This window comes from Aethalodelphis obliquidens, unplaced genomic scaffold (genome assembly GCF_003676395.1).
Source record: "Aethalodelphis obliquidens isolate GAN/ISIS:26980383/991018 unplaced genomic scaffold, ASM367639v1 scaffold21, whole genome shotgun sequence".
Taxonomy (NCBI): domain Eukaryota; kingdom Metazoa; phylum Chordata; class Mammalia; order Artiodactyla; family Delphinidae; genus Aethalodelphis; species Aethalodelphis obliquidens.
The window spans coordinates 3,713,547-3,737,803 of record NW_020837965.1 but is presented as its reverse complement, the minus strand read 5'-3'; the positions used below and the strand labels follow the sequence as shown (position 1 = coordinate 3,737,803).

Genomic DNA, 24,257 nt, shown 5'->3' with positions numbered 1-24,257 from the left:
ATACGGTTAACGTGACCTACTTATATTCCAGGTTGATAAGGCCAGGAGGGACACAGTGGGACAGCGTCCCCTTTCCCTCCGTCCATCCAGGCACACTCTTTCTCCCTCCCTCCCTCCTCCTCAACCAGTACCTCTCTAATTCTGCCCCTACTCCATCCCCACAGCACCACCAGTATAGAACCCCAGACCCTGGGTTGGCAGGGCTCCAAACGCCACGCCTGGCCCTGCCCCTTGCATCCGGGACAGGGCAGGACCGGGGCGGGGGGGGGGGGCACCCACCTCAGTGGCGGTGACTGGAGTTTGGCCAATGCCCCTGTTGACTGAGTCCCACGACCGGGCTGTCAGCATGCAGGTGAACAAGGGGTAGAGGTCCCCGGCTCCCAGGCGCTGGCTGTACTTCTTCACATTCTTCATGTCGGTCCAGATCAGCGACTGCCAGAGGTGGCAGTAATCCAGGCGGAACTCTTCCGTGAGCACCTACAGCGGGGGCAGCATGGCAGGACCTGGGCCCCCTCTCCCCATGAAAGACCTAGTCCCTGGCTGGTGTGACCACTGCAAAGGGGAGTGGAGGGAAACCATGGTTCCTGCACAACGTCTGCTCCTCTCCCACAGTCAGCCATCCTTGAAGGTCCAGGTAACAAAGCCACTATTTGGCCAGCCTTGGTCCTGAGTGCCAGAGGCTACCAACAGCCCACCAAAATCTATATTCCCCTCTTCTTCCCAAGTCTAAGGTCCCTGCCTTCCTCCTAGTTAGTTGTAGCCCTCTGCCTGAGCTCTGACCAATGGAATGTGGCAGAAGCTCCACTTGCAGGCCTGGTCCATGAAAACTTCCCCATGCATGCTCCTCTGAGCCCTTACCCCTGCTGCTGGTGGGCGGCGAGACCCCCAAGGAGACCTGGGAGCAACAGCCTCGGTCAGCCCCTGCTTGCAGGCTCCTCCACGCACCCCAGACTGGTGTGTGAGCAGGCAATTAGTCATCTGTTGTGTCTGGGCCATCATTCACTTGGGGGCTGTGTCTAACTTAAACTAACATGCCCAACACCCCTGAGTCTTTCAAAGGAAGCCCAGATTTGGGGATGTGGGATCAGGGCTCTGAGGCGAGAAGCAGGAGACCACCAGGGAAACCTCCCCAGGACCACCTGCCTCATGGAATCAAGCCAGGACCTGGGTCCTGGGATTGACACTGAACTTGTCAGCTTCTAGGCAGGAACACGTGGCTCACTGGAACCAGCTCTGTGTCCCAAGTTCCAGAGGACAGTCAGGACCATCCAACCCCTATCAGCTCCCTGCGCCCTTTCCCATGACATATGACCTCCTCACTGGGGCTGAGTTACCCTTCCCCCTGAAGTCTAGCTCTTGTAAGGGCAGCTCACCTCCCAGGGTCTGGCTGGCCTGGGCTTCCCTGGGAAAAAGGTTTTTTTTGCAGCTGAGAAAGCCCATTCACACATCCAGGCACAATCTCATCTACCCCTCACAGCTGCCTCTAAAGGAGGTGTTATCACTCACTCTATTAGGAGGAAGCTGAGGCTCGGAGAGCTTGGAGCGCTCCTCTGACCTTGACTTCCACAAGATAACAGCTCTAGGGGTAGGGCTGGGCCCTCTTCAGCTACCTTGCTATCTGCTTCCCATTTCTGTGGCCAGTAGGGGAGTTCAGCAGGCTCTGAGCCCAAGCAGGACCAGACCCTGGGGGGAAAGGGCGCTCCTACCTGGTAAAGCCCATGGTCCAACAGGACGATCTCCACCTTTCCTGTGCCCGGGCACTTCCGCACCAGCACATTGCCTGGGTGAGGGTCACAGTGCACGAAGCCGTTGACAAAGATCATCTCACTGTACATCTTGCCCAGGTGGCGCGAGATCTGAAAGAGAAGGGAGGTGGGTGGGAGTTGCACCTCATTATCACGTGCCTCAGAGATTTCTCCTCTGGCCCCTCAATCTGGCCACTCTCAAGAGGAAGGCCTGAGCAGTCACGGTGGAAGGGATGGCTTGAGATTGCACCGTTCCTGATAGAAGCTCAACGCTCATCCAGCTTTTCCTAACTTCAGCTGCACGTGAGATTCAGCTGGAACTCAGAAATGTTAGGGGTGGTACCCAGGCACCAGTATTATCTTTAAGTGCCCCAGGTGATTTTAATGGATGGCAAGGTAGGAGAACCACTGCTTCTAGGTTTTCTGAAGACTGTAACACCCACCTCCCACACCTGCCCCTCCAATCTTCCCTGGTTTTTCTCTTCTCTCAGTCCCTCTTCCTTGTTTCCCCCAAAGCTGAATATGGGTTGGAAAGCTGGGTGGGGCTAGGGATCACTCTACCTGCCCCTTCTCCAAAGAACAAGGTCAGGGGGCTGAGGACCAGGGATAGATGACCCCCATCACCCTCTGGGGCTGCCTCAGCAGCTCCAGGCCAGTCCCAGGAGTACCCAGAATCACAAGCCCTTCTCCCCTCTCCCTTCAGCCCCTTTCCCTACTCCCCTCCCTGCCACAGCCCAATGCTAATCTGATTTATGATGTCTGCACAGAAGAAATGACACTGGAGAGGCCATTTAAATCATCCTGTCACTGCTGCTCTCCCTGCCGAGGCAGCCTCCTTATCTCTACTCCCTTTTCATTAAAGCTAAAAGCCTCTTCCCAGCTAGGGAACAGCTGCTGAACAGAGCCAGACCCGGACCCACAGATGGTCTGCTGATGGGTTTCCACAGGACAAAGAGATGCTTAACCCAGGAAGCTGGCGCCCTAGGACACACACTGCCCTTGGCATCCCTCAGCCTCGGCTGGCCCGCATGTTCACTAACAAACATATCCCAGCTAGAGGAGAGGAGCTGGGGCCCGTGGGATGGGGAACATAGGATTAGGGTCTTAAGATAAAGACTCCTTTCCTTGGTTTACAAAGTCCTGTACAACCAGGCCCAGCCTCCCTCCCTGGTCTCATTTTGTACCACACTGACATTCCAGCCATATTTGCTCTCTTCCTCTTCTCTAATAATCTCTGTGCCTTCCTACCTCAGGGCCTTTGCACATGATATTCCAGGAACATTGCTTCATCTCCCCTTCAGCTGTTTCACTCCTCTCTTCCTTCCCACCCCACTGAGCATCACCTCCCTGGGGAAGCCTTCCCTGACCTCCTAGACTAAATGATGTTCTCCTGCCATACACCCTCACACTTTTCTACCGCTAGCACACTCCTTGTATTATTATTTGATTAACAACCATCTAGCCCACTATCATAAGCTCCTATATGATGGCAGGAACTGGCTCTATTTTGTTAAACAGCTTCATCGAGGTCTAAGTTACATATCATAGACTGGTTCTATTATTCATCCCCTTGCCTGTAACAGGCCAAACATGCGAGTATAGGACTCTGCCTTCAACATGAATGAGACCCTCGTCTCTCCACGTTTTTCTGGGATGCTGAGGTTCCGGCCTCTGATGCTTATCCGAACCCCATTAGTCTCCTCTGAATCCCAATCAGTGATAATTGGCCTCCAATTAAATCATCAAGAATAAGTCTACTTTAGTAACAGTAGTTGTCATCCTTATTAAAAGCCCTAAAAGTAAGTACAATCATGATCCCCATTTTGCAGATTAGGAACTGAGACTCGTCGAGGTTTAATGTACCCAGAGCTACCTGGCTGGAAAGAGGTGGAGACAGAATTCAAACCAGGTGTGACCCACAGCCTTCCAGTAACCACTATTCCATACTGGCTCCCGCCGACTTCTGCACTTCTCAATTGAACTTTGTGACCTTAAAGAAGTTAGTCATACTCTCAACTTCAGCAAAATGGAAATAATAATAGTGCCACTCTCACGGGCTACTGTCAGGTAAGTGAGAGTATCATGGTGCTCGGGACCTAGTAACCTCTCCTAGGTGCCCCTGATTCCTCAGAACACTCCTGGGAGGGCGGCAGACTAGGTTTCATTGTACCTTTCTAAGAAATGATGAAATCAGGGTTAAAGAGGCCATCTAAAGTCTTGACACTTAGACTGTCGCCCTGTGCCCTGCTACCACACGCTCCTGACATTTTTCTTGGAGGAAAGCAATGCCCAGTACTCAGTGTCTGTGGGCATCAGGAACAGAACTTTACCCCGTGTCAAGTTCCCAGACTCAGGCTGAGATGTTGGGTGCCCCAGGGCCACCATTTTCTGTTTCCTGGGAGAGGGGGTCCTGGATGAGCCAGCAGGTCCCCACCTCGGGACCACTGAGAACCCCTTCTGTTAGGCTCTTTGGAGCTCTCCGGAGACGAGCTCTAAAAGGCCATATTTGCCAAACCAATTGCATTTATTAAGTAATAATTCATTTTTATTTGTCAAGGATGCCTGTAAGGTCCGATCAGGGCTCCTGATCAGCCCAAGATAAGCAGGGCAGCCAGACAGAGCTGACAGAATTCCAGCCAAAAGCAGAGACATGACATTTCATTTAGTCTGGGCAGACCTGTCATGGGGAGATGTATGACCTCCCTTAAGCTTCCTGAAATATTGCTAGTCGCTGCGGGCCCCCTGCTACTACACTGAAAGGTGGCCCCTAGGGCTCTGGGGACTCAGGCTGGGGGAGCCTTGGCCCATGAGGAGCGAGCGGCTGCTATAGGAGGAGGAGAAGAGGCTGCCAAGTGCGGCCCATATACACGCAGGCAAAGCCACCAGAACAGTCCTCCCCTTCCAGCGGCCCCTACCTGGTTGTCTTTCCTTTTACGGGCTGTTCCTGATGTTCATTTTAACCAGATCTCACCGGGATAGGCAGGTGTGGAAGGCAGAAACAGGAGGGAGGACCAGCCTGTGTCACTGGCTTCACTCTGGGGCCCTGTTGGCACTGCCGCTGTGGGCATGGGTTACCTGGGGGACAAATCACCTCCCTTCTCAATCTGAGTCTAAGTTCCCTGAGCTGTTCGGTGAGCCTAGCCCCATCTGCTCTATTTCCTCACAGAGCTACCTCGAGATTCAAGGTCAAAATGTGCTTGCTTGTGGGAAGGCACTTTATCCGCTACACTCTACGACACAAACGTGCTTGTTTGTTTTCTGTCATGTGGTAGCTTACTTTAAACCTGGCAAAAAAATATACCCACTGTCACCATCAAAGTGTAATTTTCGAAAAGTTAAAAACTTGACTTTCACACAAATATAGAATGAACACATGTCAAACATTGTGTAACTCATCAGTAAAGGAGCAAGTAAGAAAGCAGGTCTGGTTCAAAGAGAATTTTGAGGGACTGGGTATTTATGGGTATTTAAACAGGAATAAGAGACTAAGATTCCGGGAGTAGATACAAAACTGGTTATTGGCCTACTGGGCAATAAGGAAATCATAACCTTCCGGGTTATCTTTTCTAGTAGGGAGAAATTATTTGCATCTCTGCTGGATAAGATCCACAGGTTGACATACGACTTCAGTCTGAGCCCTTAATTAATTGTCAATAGCAAAGTCAAACAAAAGTACATTCCCTTAGATATGAAAAAATCCTCAGGTAGGCTGCTTGAACAATGCCCAAGAGTGACTTTGAAAGGACAAACCGCACACTCCTTTTTCTGAATGTTAGGTAATTTTTCTTAACATCTATCAGAGTTGCAGTAAATAGTCTCTGAGAACCAATATGCCCAGAGAAAGGCAGCCAGCCCCCTCCTACTCACAGAGGCACTGAGAGTCCCAGGAGAAACCTAAGGCCAACACTGGGCACAAAGCCCTCTCTCCACCCCTTCCATATACTTAGCTATGGCTCCTCCCCAAGAACAGACAATTGTAAATAAGGCTGCAATGAATATGGGAGTTCAGGTATCCTTTTAATATTGATTTCGTTTCCTTCAGACATATACCCAGAAGTGGAAATGCTGGATCATATGGTAGGTCTATTTTCAGTGGGTTTTTTGGGGGGTTTTTTGTCTTTTTTTTTGGTGGTACGCGGGCCTCTCACTGCTGTGGCCTCTCCCGTTGTGGAGCACAGGCTCCGGACGCGCAGGCTCACGGGCCCAGCCGCTCCGCGGCATGTGGGATCTTCCCGGACCGCGGCACGAACCCGTGTCCCCTGCATCGGCAGGCAGACTCTCAACCACCGCGCCACCAGGGAAGCCCTATTTTCAGTGTTTTAAGGAACCTCCATACTGTTCTCCATGGTGGCTGTATCAATTTACATTCCCACCAACAGTGCACGGGGGCTTCCTTTTCTCCACACCCTCACCAACACTGTTATCTCTTGTCCTCTTGATGACAGCCATTCTAACAGGTGTGAGGTGATCTCTCATTGTGGTTTTTATTTGTATTTCCCTGACAATTAGTGATTTTGAGCACCTTTTCATGTGCCCCTTGGACATCTGTATACCTTCTTTGGAGAAATGTCGGTTCAGTTCCTCTAAGGCTGCCCCTTTCCCTGTTAACGGCAGCATCTGCATAAAGAAAGGAATCCCACCTTTTTAGAATGGTAACAGCTAACGCTCTGTGCCATGCACCATTCCAGGTACGTTACATGGACTCACAGCCACCTCTGCAGTAGATAGGTGAGGGAAGCGAGATACAAAAAGAGGAGGAAGCTTGGTCACCTGGCCAGCAGTTAGTGAAACCAGGATCCAAACCCAGGTGGCCTGGCTCCAGGGAACAAGCTCTCAATCACCAGCCTCTCCTGCCTCTCCACTCACTGGGAAGCTCCTTCCCGGTGGCAGGAGCTGCACCAAAAACCTCTACAGGTCCCCACGGCAACCAAGAAAGCATTCCGTGTGGAGAAAAGAGTCGCAGTGGGAAATCCAGAGCTGTTTGTCTAACCAAAAATACACTGTTAACTAAAGCCATACTACAGCTCTTTTCAGAAAAAAAAAAAAAAAATCAGTGACAAGTCTTTAATTGTCCCATGTAAAATGAATGTACCGCTCACGTAAGTGATTTCCGTAATCACGCAATGGCAGGGGAAACCCAGGAATCTATCAAAAGTCTGAGTAATGAATTAATTTAGTAAATAATATTTAAACCAAAGAGTTATTTTTGGATTCTTCTCAAAACTTGAATTGGCTGAAAGTACTTTAATTATTCTATAATTGCATGGATGGATTTATTCCCACCCTCAAGGGAAACTCTATTTATGTTCTTGGGGGGTGTCAAGGAAGCAAGGTCAAGATCTCTGAAAGAAACAGGAGGATGGTGTTGCAGGATATTAATAATCACACAAGTAGCCCGATATTAAGTATAAGGAGGTTAATAATTCAAGCTCTCTTTGCCCCTCCCCTGGTGTCCGCCCAGGCTTCTAGAGGCAGAACCACAGCCCCAAGGACCAGACCAGACCGCTGCCTAGAGCGTTTTACTCTCCAGCCCACCCCACCCCCGGGAACCACCCCTGGGATGTACAGCCTCAGGTCCCTCGCGCTGCCCATTCACGGAGCGGGTCAATCTTGGACCAGCGAGCACTGAGATGAAGTCCCTGAGTGTGAAGGCAGTGGGAGCTTCTTCAGCCACACGTGGTGTTGGGAGCAGTAATGAGGACGAAAGAAGAGGAGCCGGGTTAATTACAGGAACCTGGGGAGTTTCTCTAATCTCGGAGCCTCTAGGGGCTTGGTGAAAGCTTCTCTAGACTCAGCTTGAAGCGGGACAGCACCTGAGAGCCAGGGCCTGGGGTATCCACAGGCCAATGAGGGCTCCTCAGGTGTCCTGGCCAGTGAGGCTCAAAGGGTCACGGCTACCAGAGTGGCAGGGAGTGGATCCCAGGGGCCACGACTACTGGGAGACACACATGATGACCTCTGACATCCCTGCCTCGGGCAGCAACTCGCTCCAAAGAAATACGTCCACATCCGCCCACCTTACCTGGGTCAGGATAAAGGAAATGAGCAAAGGGTTTCTTCCCTACATTTCCCCCTTCTTCTGGCCAATATTTTACTGACAGCACCACGGAGGGAGCTGGGGGTTAGTATTGCAGCAAAACAGCCTGTGTTGAGAGCATGGCCTGTGGGCACTGCACCAGCTGCTTCATGTTTCAATCATCAAACAATCCAATACTTTTTTTTTTTTTTTTGGCCACACCACACAGCATGCGGGATCTTAGTTTCCCAACCAGGGATCCAACCCGTGCCCCCTGCAGTGGAAGCGTGGAATCTTAACCACTGGACCGCCAGGGAAGTCCCTGATTCTCTCTTGTATCCACTTTACAGCAGGAGCCTGGGCCTTCCCAAGGGTGATGAGCTCCACCAAGGCGGCCCAGCTCGCAAGCAGCAGAGCAGCAGCAGAAGCCAGGAAGGCCAGCTCCAAAGTGACGCTGTTCCCCACTCCTGACACACCTGCTGTTGGGGACATAAGTCTCCAGGAACCCATCTGTGCACCTGGACCCCTCCAGCATCCCCAAGCTTCTCAAGATCTGGTGTGAGAAGTTACGGAGGGTGGATGATGGGAGGAGGTGTTTTCATTCTAGTGATTTCAGTAACCGGGGGTCTCTGTGCCTCTCTGACTTCTCTTCCCTAGTCTTCTGAGCACCTCCCACCACCGAACCAGAGTGACCCACCAAGTGGGGGATGATCTGAGCACAAAGCAAATGTCCTGCACAATCCAGGCTGGTGTCGGGAGACAAGAGGAAACATGCGGGCAGCATGGCTTTAGAGACAGGAAAGGGGGTCCCCATTCGCTCAGTCAGTGACCACTGATCACCCCTGAGGCTACATACTCATGGACAACAGAGGGAGGTGGACAGGAGAGGAGCAAGAGGATTCTTGGAGATTCCGTGGAGCAAGACATGCCTCTGTGACTAATAACCTCATGAATTATAAATGACTTTCTTTGTTTTTAACAGAACTTCACAGCCTGCAAAGCCACACAACGACCCTGTGAAGGAAGTATTGTTATCACTCCAACTGTACAGATGAGGAAACTCAGACTCGGAGTTTAAGTAACTTACCCAAGGGTACCTGGCCAATAAATGGCAGAGCTACACACAACCCCAGGTGGCCCGATTTTGAACCCTCTGCCCCTCCCGTCATACACGCAGCCTCGGTGACGCCTGACCAGCCCACTTGTCCCACGCTCTGTCCACACCTCTCCTATGGCACTGACATGAGGGGCCTGCACCTAGTAGGTGCTCAAGAAACATCTGCTGAAAGACACGTTTGAGATGCTTTCACTGCTTCTCCAGTGACACAGAATAGAAAAACGACTGGAAAGAAGAAACACGGCAAGGGCGGCTGGCTACACATAGCAGATGGAACCCAGGCACTGACTGCATTCCCTCACCAGCCCCGCTAAAATGACTCTAAAAGCAACAGATAAGGCCGAGACCCCACTGCAACAGAGAGTAGAATGGCCAAAAACAGCACACAAAGAGATTAGCCAGGCTGTGTTTGCCAGAGGGGAGCAGACAGCTACTGACAAATGGCTCAGCAGGCTAGACGACAGGGCACCCTAAGCTGACAGTGGGGGAACTTGAAGTCTGCTGTCTCGGAGCCTAGAGAGGCCAGCAACTCGGGCCCTGGCACCTCTGATACATGGGATGGGAGTCCAAAGGAAGAACTAAACCTCCAGATCCCCTTCAGATCCTTATGGAAGACAAGATTTACTCTCTGGAGTGGTAAGAAGACAGGCTCTACAAGCCACACCACAGACCAGAGGGCCATCATGGGGACAGAGGACCCGGTCAAAGTCCACATAATGACCGCTGCGGAGCACCCGGCCTTCTTCCCCCAGCAGACTCCCGGGCCCCCGGGATAGACAGGCTGGCGTCTCTCGCGAGCCCACCATCCCTGCACCCAACCCGTCCTTCACAGACTGCGGACGTTGCCCACCAGGCCTCCAGTCCGTGTCTCACCCAACCCCAGCTCCTGACTTTGTCACCTTTCTCCCAGCTAATTTCACACAAATTCAATTGGGCCTCAGCCCATGTGGGGTCTTAAACACACACTCACTGAAATCCAATTAACCTTCGATAAAGGTCCTGCAATCAATAGTCGTCCTGTGGCTTAAGGAGACTCCGTTCAGCCCAGGAAAGCGCGCTCCTGCACGACCTTTATTCTTAATGAAATCAATGACAGTCACTGTCACCAGCTCTTAAAGTGACTGGCAAATATGATCACCGGGTCAGGCCCTCAATAATATGCTGCTTCTGGGCTCAGAGCACAGACAAACGAGGGCCCCTGCAGGCTGCTGGCTCCCCAGGCTCCACGCTCCCTGGCCAGACAACACACCTAGGCAGGGCCTGGACGTGCAAAACAGTGGAGGTGAGGCTTGCGGGCTCACCTGGGGCAGCCAGGGACCCCCTGGTCTTGTGGCAGGTGGTTCCTGAACTCCAGTGAGTGCCTGAACCACCTGGAGAGTTTGTTAAAATGCAGATTCTTGCAACCCTTCCCACCCCAGATTCTGATAAGTAAGTTTGGGGTGGGGCCCAGGAATCTGCATTCAAGTCTTATCTCCAAGCAGGCCAAGAGTCGCTGTTCTGTAAAGTATCCAAGCAGGACAGACCCTTAGAGTCCTGCTAACCCAACGCCTTCAGTAAGAAAACTGAGGCCCAGAGGAGGGGAATGATGTGTCCAAGGTCACACAGCAGGCCACTGGCAGAGATGGAGCTCGAACCCAGTTCTCTTGTCTCCTAAACTGGTGTCTCCCTACCTGAACTGGCCACTTGGACTGGTCTTCAGGTCCTCACATACTAGCCCAACTGGGCTGGGACACTGCAGGGTGAGGAGGCCTCTTCAGAGTGGAGTGGGGATGACTAACAAGTGTTTGGAGGGGTCTAGAGCCCTCCCCACCCTTGAGAACAATTCCTTCTAGAGCCACTTCCTGCTGAGCCCCATCTTCCAGCTGAGTCAACAACTTGTAGCATCCAAGATGCCACTAACTATCCTTTCCCCCAGGATTTGGGGTGAGATCTTTGCCCCTTGTCACTCCTATCTGTCCCCTGTATTTCCCTCCCCAAGCAACACTCACAGCCAGGCTGTCCTCAGGAGGGAGAATCACTCCAGGGACAGGCCCACTCAGTCCCACAGTCCTAGACAGGTTTTAGAATCTCAGAATTTTTTTAGAAACTTTCAGTCACGTGGAGTCTTTCATGCTACACACACACACACACACACACCACTAGTCTTCCATGAGGCCTGTGGCTTTGAGGTTGGTTGGTAAGAGCCATAATAGGTTAATTTCTGCACAGTAGGGCCTGTCCCTAGTCTCCCAACATCACCAATGGTCAGCAACGGCACAGTAGAGCACGTGTCCCAGCGCCCACTGCCCAGCCTGAGGTTCCTGTGGAAGTATTTAATGACATCATCTCAGAACACTACCAAGGAGGCTCCCAGGCCATGCAAACCCTAGAAGCCAGGGACAGGGGATTAAGGAAATAAGGAATTAAGACAGTATGGTTGTTATTGCAAGGACAGACCAACAGACCAATGGAAGAGAACAGAGCTTCCAGAAAAGACCCACAGCCAATTAAGGACAAAGATGCCAGGCCTAAATTACTACATGGTATGATGCCATTGACATGAAATTCAGTAAGGGAGAAGGTGATCTATGGTGACAGAAGTCAGAATAGTGGGAGCTCTGGTGGGGGTGAGGGTATCAACCGGGAGGGGGCAGGAGGGGGCCTGCCAGGGGGCTAGAAATGGTTTGTCCCTTTATCTGGCTGGTGAGTACACGGTATAGCCATATGAAAACTCACTGAGGTGTACCATGAAGATCTGGGACCTCAAGTAAGTTACCTTCCCTCTCTGAGTCTCTGATTTTTCATCTGCAAAATGGAGACAAGACCTCCCTCCTAAGTTTGTAATGCAGATCGGGCCTGGCACCCAGAGTCCGGTAGTCAGTAAACGTTAATGGTCAAAGGAGGTAACGGAGGAAAGGGCAGGGCCCAGTGATGATAATAATAATGAAAACAGCAACAACCATCAACTAGCTACCAGTTCAGGGTTCTAGCCACACGCCAGGAGCTGTGCTAGGAGGACACATCTAGCCCTCACAGCATCTCTAGAAAATGGAACGTCTGTAACATGAACTTGATGTAAGCTAGAGAGTGAAGGGCTGCATTTAGATGGTGCCCTGGGAGCTGGGCAAAACTTCTGTCAGTATTCCAACTCCTTCTTCGAGGAGTTACTGGCGTGGCTGTCAACCAGGGGGCCCCAGGATCCACTGCAGCCCCAGGCATATTCCTGGGAGGGAGACAGAGAAGGTGGAGGTGCAAGGACTTTGAAGTCACGCAGACCTGGGTTTGACTCCTGACTCTGCCCCTGCTAGCGGTGTGATGTTGGGCAAATTGTTTAACCTCTCTGAGCGTCACCTTTCTCATCTATAATTGGGGTTAACAATATATCCTTGGAGGACATCTGTAAGGAGTAGAGATTATATTTGTCATATGCTTGATACATATAAGTTGCTTATAATAATTTTTGCTATTGTTTTTCCCAAACTACTCTGATATCAGCCTGCCCGACTCTGTATGTCCACAGAAACAAAAACCAACACTCTACCCCAGCCCTGCCTCATAGAGGCCAATCCAGGGCATGAGACTGGCTTAGTTTGTTCGCTAATTCATAGGATGTCCACCAAGGGTCTTCTCTGCACAGAACACTGGCCTTATCTGCAAAGCTGATTCAAGAGGGTTGGAAGCAGAAGCAGATGAGCCCAGGCCCTCAGAGGGCATCACCCAGCCCCAGCTCCCACCAGCCACCTCCAGCCTCCTCCCAGGTACCTCACTCCGCCAAGAGCAAGCAACTACACCAGAGCACATCTTTGTCTGCATCTGTCTTTGAAAATCAAAGCTGCCTGATTAAACGCCATTACAGCCCTGGGTTCACTGGATCAGAAGAGATTAATGAATTTAGGGGTGCTGCTGGCATGAAAAGCCCACCGCAGCTGGCAGTAACTAAACGCCAGTAACCTGAGGCCCCTGGAGTCTTTCCTGATCAGCAGGCAGAGAGACCCTGCTCCCCTTTAAGACTGCTCAGGATAAACAAGAGGTGACCTCCCCTCCCTTCCCTTCCCCTCCTCACTGGCACCAAAGACTCTGTACTCAAGAGTCCTGGTGGACAAAGGACAAAGGATCCCTGGTTAGATGCGGGGACATACCCCCACCCCAACCAACAGAGGAAGAGATGGGCAAGCAGGTCTTACCACTCCCTTCTCTGCAGGAAGCTCTGCCCAGACACCCTCTAGCCAACAGTGAGGGAAGCAGAGTCAGAAGCCCCAAGTTGTGCTACTGCCAGGTGACCTCGGGAGAGACATTTGCTATCTCTCTGAGCTTCCCCTGAATTGGAACAGTAGTTTTCTCATCCTGCCCCTGCCCCCAGCCCCCAAGCAGCAGATCTCTTCCAAAAAAGCCCAATAGGCAACTCAGGTGATGGCAGAGCTGCCCTGGGTGAAGCAGGGTAGGGAGGAGAGAGGCCCATCCAGCCTCCCCACCCATCCAGAGGCCCCTGAAGGGTTCTGGGAGCACTGTTCCCTACGTCAGGGGACAACAGCTGTCCCCAGGACCCAAGGCCAGCTGTGGCTAAACAGGCTCCTGGCAGCAGCTCCATACCCTCTGATGCAGGCCCTCCCTTTATGAACTAAGAGGAGTACTGGAGTCAGAGACACTTGGGTTTCAATCCTAGCTCTACTAGCTGTGTGACCTTGGGCAAGTTACCTTCCTTCTCTGAATCTCTGGTTCCTCATCTGCAAAATGGAGACAATAAGACCTCCCTCCTGAGTTTACCATGGAGAAAACGGCCTGGCACAGGGAGTCAGGCATTCAGCAAACATTCACCGTAAAAGGAGATAAAGGAGGAGGAAGGAAGGGCCAGAGCCCAAAGAAAAGAGTGGAAACAACAGCCCTGCTGCCATTTTGGAGTGCTCAGCATACACCAGGCACTGTTCTAAGCACTGTTGTGCACTAACTCTTGAGGTCCTCCCAACGTTTTTAGAAGTAAGGCTATCATCGTCCACATTGCAGAGGCCACACAGGCACCCAAGGCCTGGGCTCACAATCTGCACACTCCTGCAGTTCCCACTGGCTCGTCTGCTGAGCCCAAGTATGGCTTTTTCCTCTGGGCCACCACTGGGACCACGGGCTCATCGTCGTGTGCTGCCTGAGAGGGAGTAGCCAAGAGCATTCGCTTCTACTGGGTCTGGGCCCTTTCCTTCCTTCCTCCCACCAGCCAGAGGGGTCATGTCACTGCACTACTCACCCTTCAGTGACTCCCCAGTACCTCGGGGTCATGCCCAAGGCCTTCACCATCTGCCTGCAGCCCTGCAAAACCTCACCACTCCTTAACACTTCCTTGCAGTACCACCTCTGCGCCCCCAACTCCTCCACCCCAACACACACACACACACACACACACACACACACACACACACACACACATCCCTGGCAAATTCCCGCTCATCCTGCTGGGAAAGCCGGCCTGGGGCAGAGGTGAGCACTTCTTCTTTGTGGCTCCCTGGGGACTGGCTCACCCCTCGCTGCGTTGCCTGAGAGATGGCTACAAGGATAGAGTTGTGTGTCTGACTCCAGTGCTAGGCTGGGAACTCCCTGACAAAGGGAATTGTGTCTAGTTCCTCTCTGAACCCTCACACCTAGCACACAGTAGGGACTAAAGAATGATGAATGCTGGTGGAAAAAAGACAACCTCATCCCTACCTGTGGGACCCCATGGTGACCAAGAAGAAGAAAATGGGGTACAGGCCCCAGCCCACCGGTCAGCTTTCCCTGAGGCCAATCAGGTGGCAGGCAGGAGACAGAAGCCCCTCTTTTTTTCGCTCCAAGCCACTAGCTGGCTACTGCCACGCCTTTTTGGCCTGGAGATCTGGGGAGGGCAGGAAGAGGGAGGAGGTGCGTCCAGGGCCCAAAGGGCAGAGGATTAAGTCCCATGGATTTGCACCATTGTTCTTCAGTTTCTCTGCACTGTGGGGCTCAGATGGCACAAGAAGACAGATGGTAATCCCCTGTCCAGGCAGGAGCTGCTGTGGGGTGGGGGGGGCAGGTGGGGCTCAGCACGTGCCCCACCCCACTGCCTGCTGCCAACCCCAGTCCTAGGAGATGGGCAGAGAGTTGCCATAGAGGACCTGTAAGGCTGCTTTGTGCTCAGAGATGTTATAATTCTTCAGACAACAGGCCCCACTTCAAGACCGTGAGACCTAACCCAGACACACCTGCCCTTGCTAGGCAGTCCCGCCCCGTCCCGCGCCAGCAGCCAAGTGCCCTCGACCTTACCTCATTGACGTCAATATTGTTCCTCTCCATGTAGTCTCTGTCGTTGACCTGCCCGCCGTCCACAAACTCCATCAGAAGGACCCGCTTGGTGGACAGCTCCCAGTAGATCTGGGGGACCTGGAATAGGAAAGGGCAGGTCAGAAGGAGGCAGGAGGCTGGAAGCTGCGGGCAAGGGGGCTGCAGACAGGCACGTGAGCCAGACATCAACACACACTCCTCCCAGGAACAGAAGGGAAGGCCCCCCAGCAGGGATTGGTGGGGAAAGCGGGAGGCAGGCCAAGAGAGAAGGGTAGGCTGTTCCGCCTCCACCAGCAAGGCGCAAGGCCTCCTTTAGTGATCCCTCCTGCTTGGGGACCAGAGAAGGGCTTCCCACCCTCCTCAGTGCCTTCCAGACACAATGAAGAGCCCACACTAAAACTGGGACTTAGGGGAAAATGCATGGAACCTCTCATATCTGAGCCAGAGTTGGTGTTAGAAGCAATTTCTCTCTCACACCAGGCTTATTTCAGGCTCCTCATGTGAATATAAACCCTCTGCCTCAGTTTCTTCACCTGTGCAATGGGTGTTATATGTATGGATGATTGAATGAATGAATTTTTGCTAAGTGATAAATTTTTCAGTCACGAAGTCATGAGTTTTCTCATGCCCATTTCCTAAAGCCTCCTGTGGCAGGCAGTGCTGAAGCCTAACCCAACACCTATTCCCAATCCTCCTCTTTCCCTGAGACAGGGGAAACTAAATACTTTCCCTGCCTGCCCTGCAATAATTATGGCCATGTGACACAGTTCTGGCTTACGAGACATAAGTGGAGGTCTGTTAGGGGGTGTAGGAAGGTTTTTATTTTCTTAATAAAAAGGGATGTTTGTAAATATTGCAACTCTTCTTACCCTTCTCTTCTTACCTTGAGAGTGCATGTGATACCTGGAGCTGCAGCAGCTACCTTATAACCATGAGGAAAAGTCTAAGAAAATCACAGAGATGCCAGCTCTGATACTGTCAAACCACTGAGACAATATCAACAGGCAACTGCTACAAGCCTTCTTGCTATGTGAGGAAAATACATCCTTTTTGTTTAAGACACTCTGAATGGGGCTGTCAGTTACCTACAGACAAATACATTCCTGACTGATGTGCTCTCCGACCCACTCTGACTCCAAGGACACCCAAGAGCCAAAAAGAGAAGATTTCCCCAGGAGTAGCCAAGAGATTGGGCTGCACCAAGGACTGCTGGGCCGCCATGTGAGTGAGCGACATCTGTGAGACCCACCATGGCCAGGAGGGAGGAATGACCAGGATTTCAGCATGCCGTGATTCCCCAACAACTTAACGGGTTTATTCCACTTACAAATGACGAAGCAAGGGCACCTGATTCAAGTGTTTTGGGGAATAAGGACTTCCCTCATCCCAACCCTCAAAGCTCACCTAGCAGTAAGATAGCAGCCCTCAAGCCAAGAAACCTTTCTTGTTCCTGGTTCTGCTAACAACTGTTGTGTCTGAGACCAGACACTTAACTCCTCCATGCCTCAGTTTCCCTCATTAGAAAGGAGATTGTTCCTTCTCCATCTCAATAAGGAGCTCTGGGGACAAAAAGTGCCGTACGTACAAGTGAACACCCTGGGCTCCCTGGAACAAAAGTTCCTACTGAAATCAGATGTCATTTTGGTTTGCTCCTTTCCTGTAATTCTTGCCATCTAGGCCATTAGAGAAATCTGTGACCCTACGTTACTTTGAACTTAAAATTCAGTCTCGCTTGGCATTCTTCAAGAATATGAGTGGCAAGTTTGCTGCTGTGGGTGGTGGCTTCCAAAGGAAAGGGACATATTTGGGGGTAAGTCCTTCCCCTGCATTGTATGGGGCCCAAGCTTGGCCGTGGGTGCCTGGGGCTCTGGAAACTGGAGGCCAGGCCCCTCCCCTCCGTGCCCGCCTGGGGCAACAGGCAAAACAGCCAAGAAAGAGCTACAGACCAGAGAGAAAACCCAAAAGCTGGGGACTCCCTGGGCTCGTCAGTCAGGGTCACCGGTGTACTGGGTTCCCTCGCTTCCACCTTTCCCCCCAGTCTCCCTCCTAATGCAACCAACCCAGCCTCCCAGTGGAACGTGCGCCTGCCTCAGCGGCTTAGCTCTGAAACAGCAGAGACAGCAAAAAAATGGGAGGCAGAAGGGTTTGTCCTGGAAGCTCAGGGAGCGCGGCAGTTGCCCCTCGATGGATGTAACATGGAAATGCCTGCAAGATGCAAACGTGCCTCCTGCTCAATTAGGAGAAACTTGGCTTGACAGGGGACACAAGGTCAAGTGACTCGTCCCTAAATCATCACGTGAGCAGGAGGCTCCGGGGCTATAAGGTGAAATTTACTTCACCCCAACAGCAATGTTTCACCACCATTCCTTCCTCAGCTTCTTCCATCAAGGAATGGAAAATGAAAGAGAAGATTTTTTTTTTTTTTTGCGGTACGGGGGCCTCTCACTGTTGTGGCCTCTCCCGTTGCGGAGCACAGGCTCCGGACGCACAGGCTCAGCGGCCATGGCTCATGGGCCCAGCCGCTCTGCAGCATGTGGGATCTTCCCGGACCAGGGCACGAACCCGTGTCCCCTGCATCGGCAGGCGTACTCTCAACCACTGCGCCACCAGGGAAGCCCAAAACAGAAAATTTTTAAAGAGGCAATAAGAACCACCCTGTCCCCTGCCCAAACAGAAATAAACCCCAAGAGGCTCCTGGCCAGGGTGCCTGCTCACCCCTCATAGGCCATCAGGACCTCTGGGTCTGGCATCTAAACTTCTCACCACAGAGCAGAGGCCCCACTCCTGTAGGCTCTGCCTGCCCCCATACCAGAGCCAATCCTGACCCCCGGAAGGAGGGCACAGATTATGGAAAGTTCCAGCCCCAAACCCTGGCCTCAGCCTCATTAACTGGCCTTGACCCTGTGCTTCCTCTTTGTTCCTGTGCTTGGTCAGCACACCTGGCTTGTCCGGGCCAGCACCCCGTCATCCAGGGCCACAGTCATCCCATTAGCCGAGCCCAGTGGAGCAGAGCATAGACCTGAAGTCAGACTGTCAGGCTGGAGCCCCTGCTCTGCCACCTCTGAGCTGTGTGACTTGGGTAAGTTTTATAACCTCTCTGAGTGCCAGTTCCCTCACCGTAAAAGGGTGACAACAGTTACAAGGAAAGCGACGCTCCTTACTTCCTACTAGCATGTGTGAGGTCCTGCTGCTCAACACGGCAGCTGCTATATGACAGCCACGTAGAATTTCACTGGTTCTGAAACACAACCAGGGCTGAGAGCTAATGCAACAGACAGTTCAGCATAACTCAGATCTGCCCATAAGTTATTACAGAGGGAGAAGAGCTCAAGGTTTAACATGCAGGTTTGGGGCCAGGCTGCCTCTGTCCCTTACCAGGAAACTGTGTAAACCTGGGCAAGTGGCTTCATCTCTCTGGGCCTCAGCTTCCCTGCTGCTGACATGGAGCTAATAATGGCATTTCCCTTGTGGGGTTGTACAACGATTAAAGAGTAAATATACCTAAAGCACTTGAAAAGTGTCTAACACAGCATAGGCATGTAAAAAAATATTAACTAATTATTACACATCAGTGCTTCCTGATCTTTGAGAGTCTTAGGAAGTTATGATGTTTCACCAAAAGCATGCTCATCTCCTCAGGGTTTGCCCACAGTTTCTGGAGAGTCCCAGGCCCCTTACCTAGCACTAAAAAACCCTGGAGTGGGCCCTGCTCAAGAGACAACCCCCCACCAAGCCCCACCTCCACATATAGAGACACACTCTCATCCCTTCCAGTCCCAAACCCTGTGGTTATAAGGCTTCTCCCTCTATCTTGTCCCAGTTGTCCCCAAGGTCAGTCACAAACCTCACTGCTTGTCCTGTCCCCTCCCCACAGCACACACACACTCTGATGCCAGCTCTACAAATGCCCTGGTCTGACCGTTCGGCCTGGCTGCCCCATCACCTTCTCCCCGTCTCCCCGACACCACATTTGCATTCAGTGCTTGTCGGAGGCTCGGAGGTTTATAGCATAGGGCTGAGGTTATTAAACCCCACTGGAAGAGGCCTCACACACTGAGAGGTAAACTCTTTGCCGAGGCTTAATTACGCACAGATGTTGTGATGGGGTGCCAGTGTGCAAAAGCAATCTATCTCCTGTTTTAAGAGCTGAACGGGGTTCGCAACGCAAAATTTGCTTCCCACTTGTTATGTGTTTAGAGAAAATTAATTACTCAGGAGCCTTAATTCTACCATTGTCTTAGGAATGGTGTGCGGGTTTTAGAAGCAGCAGGTCAAATCGTTACACTAATTATTTACCCATTTGGCATCCTCGTTTCAAAAATTTGTGTTATTATTATTATTATTACATGTCTTGGTCTGACAGATGCTAGCTGGCCCCAGCCAGGGGACGATTTTGCTGTTTCCATGGGAACAGTGGAGGAGACGGTTCTGTTTGGCACGGAGGACCACCCCTGCCGGCTAAGAGGCAACAGAATGTCCTTAGACGAGCCTCAGAGTTGAAGTCAGAAAATCCCGTTTGTACCCTAACTCCTCTCCTCTAAGACTACCATCTGTAAAATGGGATGACGGTTGTTGGAAGGATTCAGTGTCCTAGTATCGTCATAGTGTTCAGTGCCGCAGAAGAAACATTCAGTAAACATTGCCTATCCCTTTGTATAATCAACACGTCTTGGAAGCCCCCTCTGAGCTCCTTACCTAGGTGGAATTAAGTACTTCCTCTTGGGCATCCACAGAAACATAGAAGAGTCTCTGGCATAGTGCTAACCAACCTGTACTATAACAACATGCTGTGTGTTTGTCCCCCACTAGATGGGACGTCTTCCCAGGCAGGAGCCAACCATCTCTTACTCATCTAGGTACCTCCAGATCCTAGCACAGCAAGAGGCTCAGGAAATGCTCCATAAATGTGGAATAATGGACTGAAAGAAAAGGAATACGTAAGTGGAAGCATAATTCAGACCCCACAGCATTATTCTAATTAGTTAATATTATTACTTGCATTAGAAAGCCAAGTTTTCATTGAATTGGTGGTTTGAAGCTCAAGGCTGGGGCAATGTCACCAGATCATCTGGATTTGCCCAAGCAAGAGGGTCTGTACGAATAATGGCATTTGCCTCGTAGGGCTGTTTAAGGCAAAGCCAGTCAAGCACACTGGGGGCATCTGGACAGACCTGACCCCCGACTCACTCAAAAAGCTGAACTTTGCCAGTGGCTACACCTTCCGCCAAACCAGCGTATCAAGACGCCACACTCCTCATCACAGTTGTAGGTCTTCCTCCCGTGAACCAAGCTCTAGGACTCTCAGGCAGCTAGGGGAGATGCACCCTCAGTCTCCCCATCTCTATTAATCAACCCGGATAGCAGAAGTACAGTATAAACACGGTCTCCGTTTCTCAGGATGTCTTCAGAAGCCACGTGGATACTTTAGTCCAGAGCAAGAGACCTTCCAGTCCACATGCTGAGACACCCTCCCCAGGAAGAGCCCCACTTGACTGTCTGCTCCAGAACTAGTACCTGGAGCCCTGTGCCTCCCCCTCCCACATTCTCCAGGCCTCCCCAGTTAAGAGCAAAGGGTTGATCTCTTCCAAGAGTTGAAAGTCAATCTCTCCATGTAGACTGCCAGAGAGACCCAACCCCTGCACTGCTGTGATGAAGCGGTACCCCCGGAAAATGAATCCAAGCCCCACCATGGACAAAACGTGTTGGAAGAGCAGTGGTGTGGGCATGCATCTCTCTCACTCTGACCTCCACGGGCCCTGTGGGGAACATCAGGACAGTCCTCAAAGACCAGCTCCAAGGCCAACTCCTCATTGGAGCCTTCCCTGCCCTGCTCCCCACAGGAGTCCCTTCTGAGTCCTTAGAGCAGGACCTCTCGCTGAGCTGGGACTCTGTGTCATTTGATGTTGTTTCCCACAGTAAGCGTCTCCTATCACACCAGCAGTTCTAGTCAATACTTGAAAACACAAATCTGTTCCAATGTGACTGATAAATTAGGGAACAATTTGATCATAACACAAATTTTACATTCACTTATGTGCAGTATCATCTGCGAGAAATACTCGGAAACGCAGAAAACCGTATCCAGCTGACCCACACAGGAATACACGAAGCAGACACGCCTCAAACATCACCACGTGTGCTATGGGTTACACTCACCTGTAACTGGCGTCACAACAGCTGTCCAATTTCAGAGGACCCTCCCTCCACCTCTTCACAGTAACTCCTAAGCAGCCACTCTTCTGATGCCCACTTCCGCAAGCCCGCGTCAAGTAAAGTGGCGTGTGTACTGTGGTCTTAATGTATTTCTTAGCCACTTACCATGTGTAAAACTATGCTACCATTTCATTAGGTTCCTATCCGCTTTTATCTTCTGGGTCACTGGTGACATTTTTGAACGTGGTAAGCCTAACCCTATTTTGCCCATAAACCTTGTGGTTTCTGTTGTGCGATTTTGCATACTGTGGAGATTTCTAGGACACGTGTGTTGTGTGATACAGACCTGCGTACTCAATGAGCTGATGTAATATAGGTAAAGCTTTAGGAACAGTGCCAGAGTATACTAGCGTTAGCTATCACCATCACCATCATCAGTGTCATCATCCCATGGTTCATGGAGGTGGAAACCATGGCTTACAGGCCCTCAGGAGTGCTCAAGGTCTTGCAACTGCAGGTCATTCAATAAAAAAATATTTGTTCAAAAAGTCAGCAATCCCCTTTGATAATTTGTGTCGATAACTTTGCCTTCAAGGGCTTTAATGTGCATCACCAGGGACAAATCAGTCACCCTCAGAAGGAAGACTCAGGAAGGAGATGTCCCCGCTCATGTCTTGCAAGGGGGGACGCTCAGGGCTGGGACCAGTTTTCCCCTGCCCTCTTCCGCCCAACCAGCAGGGCCCCGTGGCCCTGACCTCCTACCTTTAGGAAGTCAAAGTGCTTGAGCATTTGGGCCACTTTCTCGGCGTTCCTCCCCTCGTTGAGGAAATCCAGCTCCAAAGGCAGGTTCTTCTTGGCTTCATCCACCAACCACATGAACTCAAACTCCGGAAATAGCTGCTTCACGGCCAGGACGAGCACCTAAAACCCATCAAGCACCCCATCAGTCTGTCCACGGCCCCCACCGAGGAAGGTACATTCTCTGTCCTCCTGCCTGGGTCTGGGCGTTGACAAGTCCCCAGGCCGCCCCTGGAGTAAGGGTGGGTGGGCAAACGGCTCCCCTGGGGCCCATCTCTGTAGTCCAAATCCAAGATTATGAAAGCCCAACAGCCGCGAGCAGAAACCGCCACCACCATTTACTGAGCGCGCCCCACTCGCCCAGCACTGGGTAAGCGCTATTACCTGCCTTATTCCTCCATTTCTTCTTCACAGTGTCTTATCATCTGCATTTTACAGATTAAGAAAGTTGAGGCTCTGAGAGGTTATGTGATTTTCCTGAATTTGCCCAGCAAGGAAGCAGAGCCACAATTCCCCTTGGGTCTACCCGGCCCCAAAACCCTTGTCCTTAAGCACGTTGCTGAATTGCTGCCTTTGCTTCTCCCAGATTTGTGCTTCGTGGTCCTGTTTATAAAGGGCTGGGAGGGGGCAGCAGCTACATTTTGTTTATTTCTTAGGCTGAGCGGTTGGTACCTGAGCATTTATATTATTTTCTATGCTTTTTGTATTGAATACATCTAAAATATTTCATGATAAAAAATCAAATTGGAATAAGAAACCAAGGTTGGCTAAGACAAGAGGAGTAAGAGATAAGGGATTTGACCACTTGGGTAAAAAGCTTGGATTTTTGGAGATCTGGGCCCACGGTGGACTCTTGAGTCAGGACATGATGAAAGAGTGAGTTTCAGAAGTCTTATCTGGCATTTCAGTTGTCAGTTTAATTATGTGAAACAAACATCACTGGCAGAGAACAAGAGCCCAGGGACATCTGCAGAGCACACCATGGCCCCTCCGTGGGCAGGGACTCAGTTCTGAGGCTACCCCACCCCTGGAGCTCTGGATTTGAGATGGTCTCACAATTTCACAGACTATAGCACTGCAGTGGGTAAGCAAGGGTGATGCCAGGGACATGGAGGATGTTCCAGCATTGGGGGGGCGGGGGTGGGGGGCGGAGAGAGGGAGGGACACAGAAGGCACCTCTCCTGTTCTTCTATAAGCCCTCCTGTTGGTGTTCAAAGTCGGGCCTGGGGAGAACCACTGATAGATCCTCCCAGTAATTCTTGGTATAGTCCTCTGAGAATCCCCATCTCTAGCCCTGGCTAGAGCAGAAGGACAAGGAACGAGAACTAAAGAACCATGGGCCTATTGGTACCAAGAGACCTTCCCCATCTGTTATGGACTTAATGCTTATGTAGCCCCCAAATTCATACGTTAAGCCCTAACCTCAGGGTGATGGTGTTTGGAGGTGGGGCCTTTGGGAAGTAATTGGGTCTAGATGAGCTCATGAAAGTAGGGCCCCTGTGACAAGATTAGTGTCCTTATAAGAAGAGAAAGAGAGACCAGGGCTCTCCGCTTCTTCGCCAGGTGAGGACACAAGGAGAAGGCAGCCATCTGTCTACAAGCCAGGAAGAGGCTCCTACCAGGAACCGAATCAGCTGGCACCTTGATCTTAGACTTCCCAGCCTCTAGAACTGTGAGAAATAAGTGTCTGTCATTTAAGCCTCCCAGTCTATGGTATTTTGTTATGGCAGCCTGAGCTGACCAAGACACCACCCAGTCTATCCAGAAGGCCTTACTGAGCCCCAGCTATGAGCCTTGTCTCATGCTTCTGTTTGCCCTGGTCTATGATATGATGTCCAACACTGTGTTAGGCACATGCAGCACGAAGAAATAAATCTAAAGTAGGGCCATTAACTACAAGGCACTCTACAGCTTTGTTTTTAAATCCTATGTCCGAGGCAATGTACCAGACGCCATTCTAAAAGAATCATCACACAGGGTTATTATACTCAATTTCTCTCAAACCCTTTTTAATTACATTCGGCTGCAGTCTAATTTCCTTTAAGTCTTGTCTAGTCTTTCAGGGGCTAGACCTGTGACCTTATGACAATCGATTTAGTTTATGTTTTGTTTCTGTTTCCGTCACACGAAACAAGAAGGAAGAGGTGGCAACAGTGAGGCCCAGGCC

At 51.2% G+C, this 24,257-nt stretch overlaps 1 protein-coding gene across 9 annotated transcripts in view; it reads right to left on the bottom strand.

Moving 5' to 3' along the window:
* ADCK1 (aarF domain containing kinase 1) overlaps positions 1–24,257 on the bottom strand; it is a 133,982-nt gene that overhangs the window by 29,408 nt on the left and 80,317 nt on the right. For 8 of the 9 annotated variants that reach the window (XM_027120183.1, XM_027120184.1, XM_027120187.1 and 5 more), the window contains 4 exons: positions 22,055–22,213; positions 15,122–15,238; positions 1,707–1,856; positions 280–477 (listed from right to left, as the gene is read on the bottom strand). In XM_027120183.1, coding sequence (XP_026975984.1) covers positions 280–477; positions 1,707–1,856; positions 15,122–15,238; positions 22,055–22,213 — 624 coding nt within the window. The remainder of the gene's footprint in view (positions 1–279; positions 478–1,706; positions 1,857–15,121; positions 15,239–22,054; positions 22,214–24,257) is intronic. The other variant, XM_027120188.1, reaches the window with a different exon arrangement.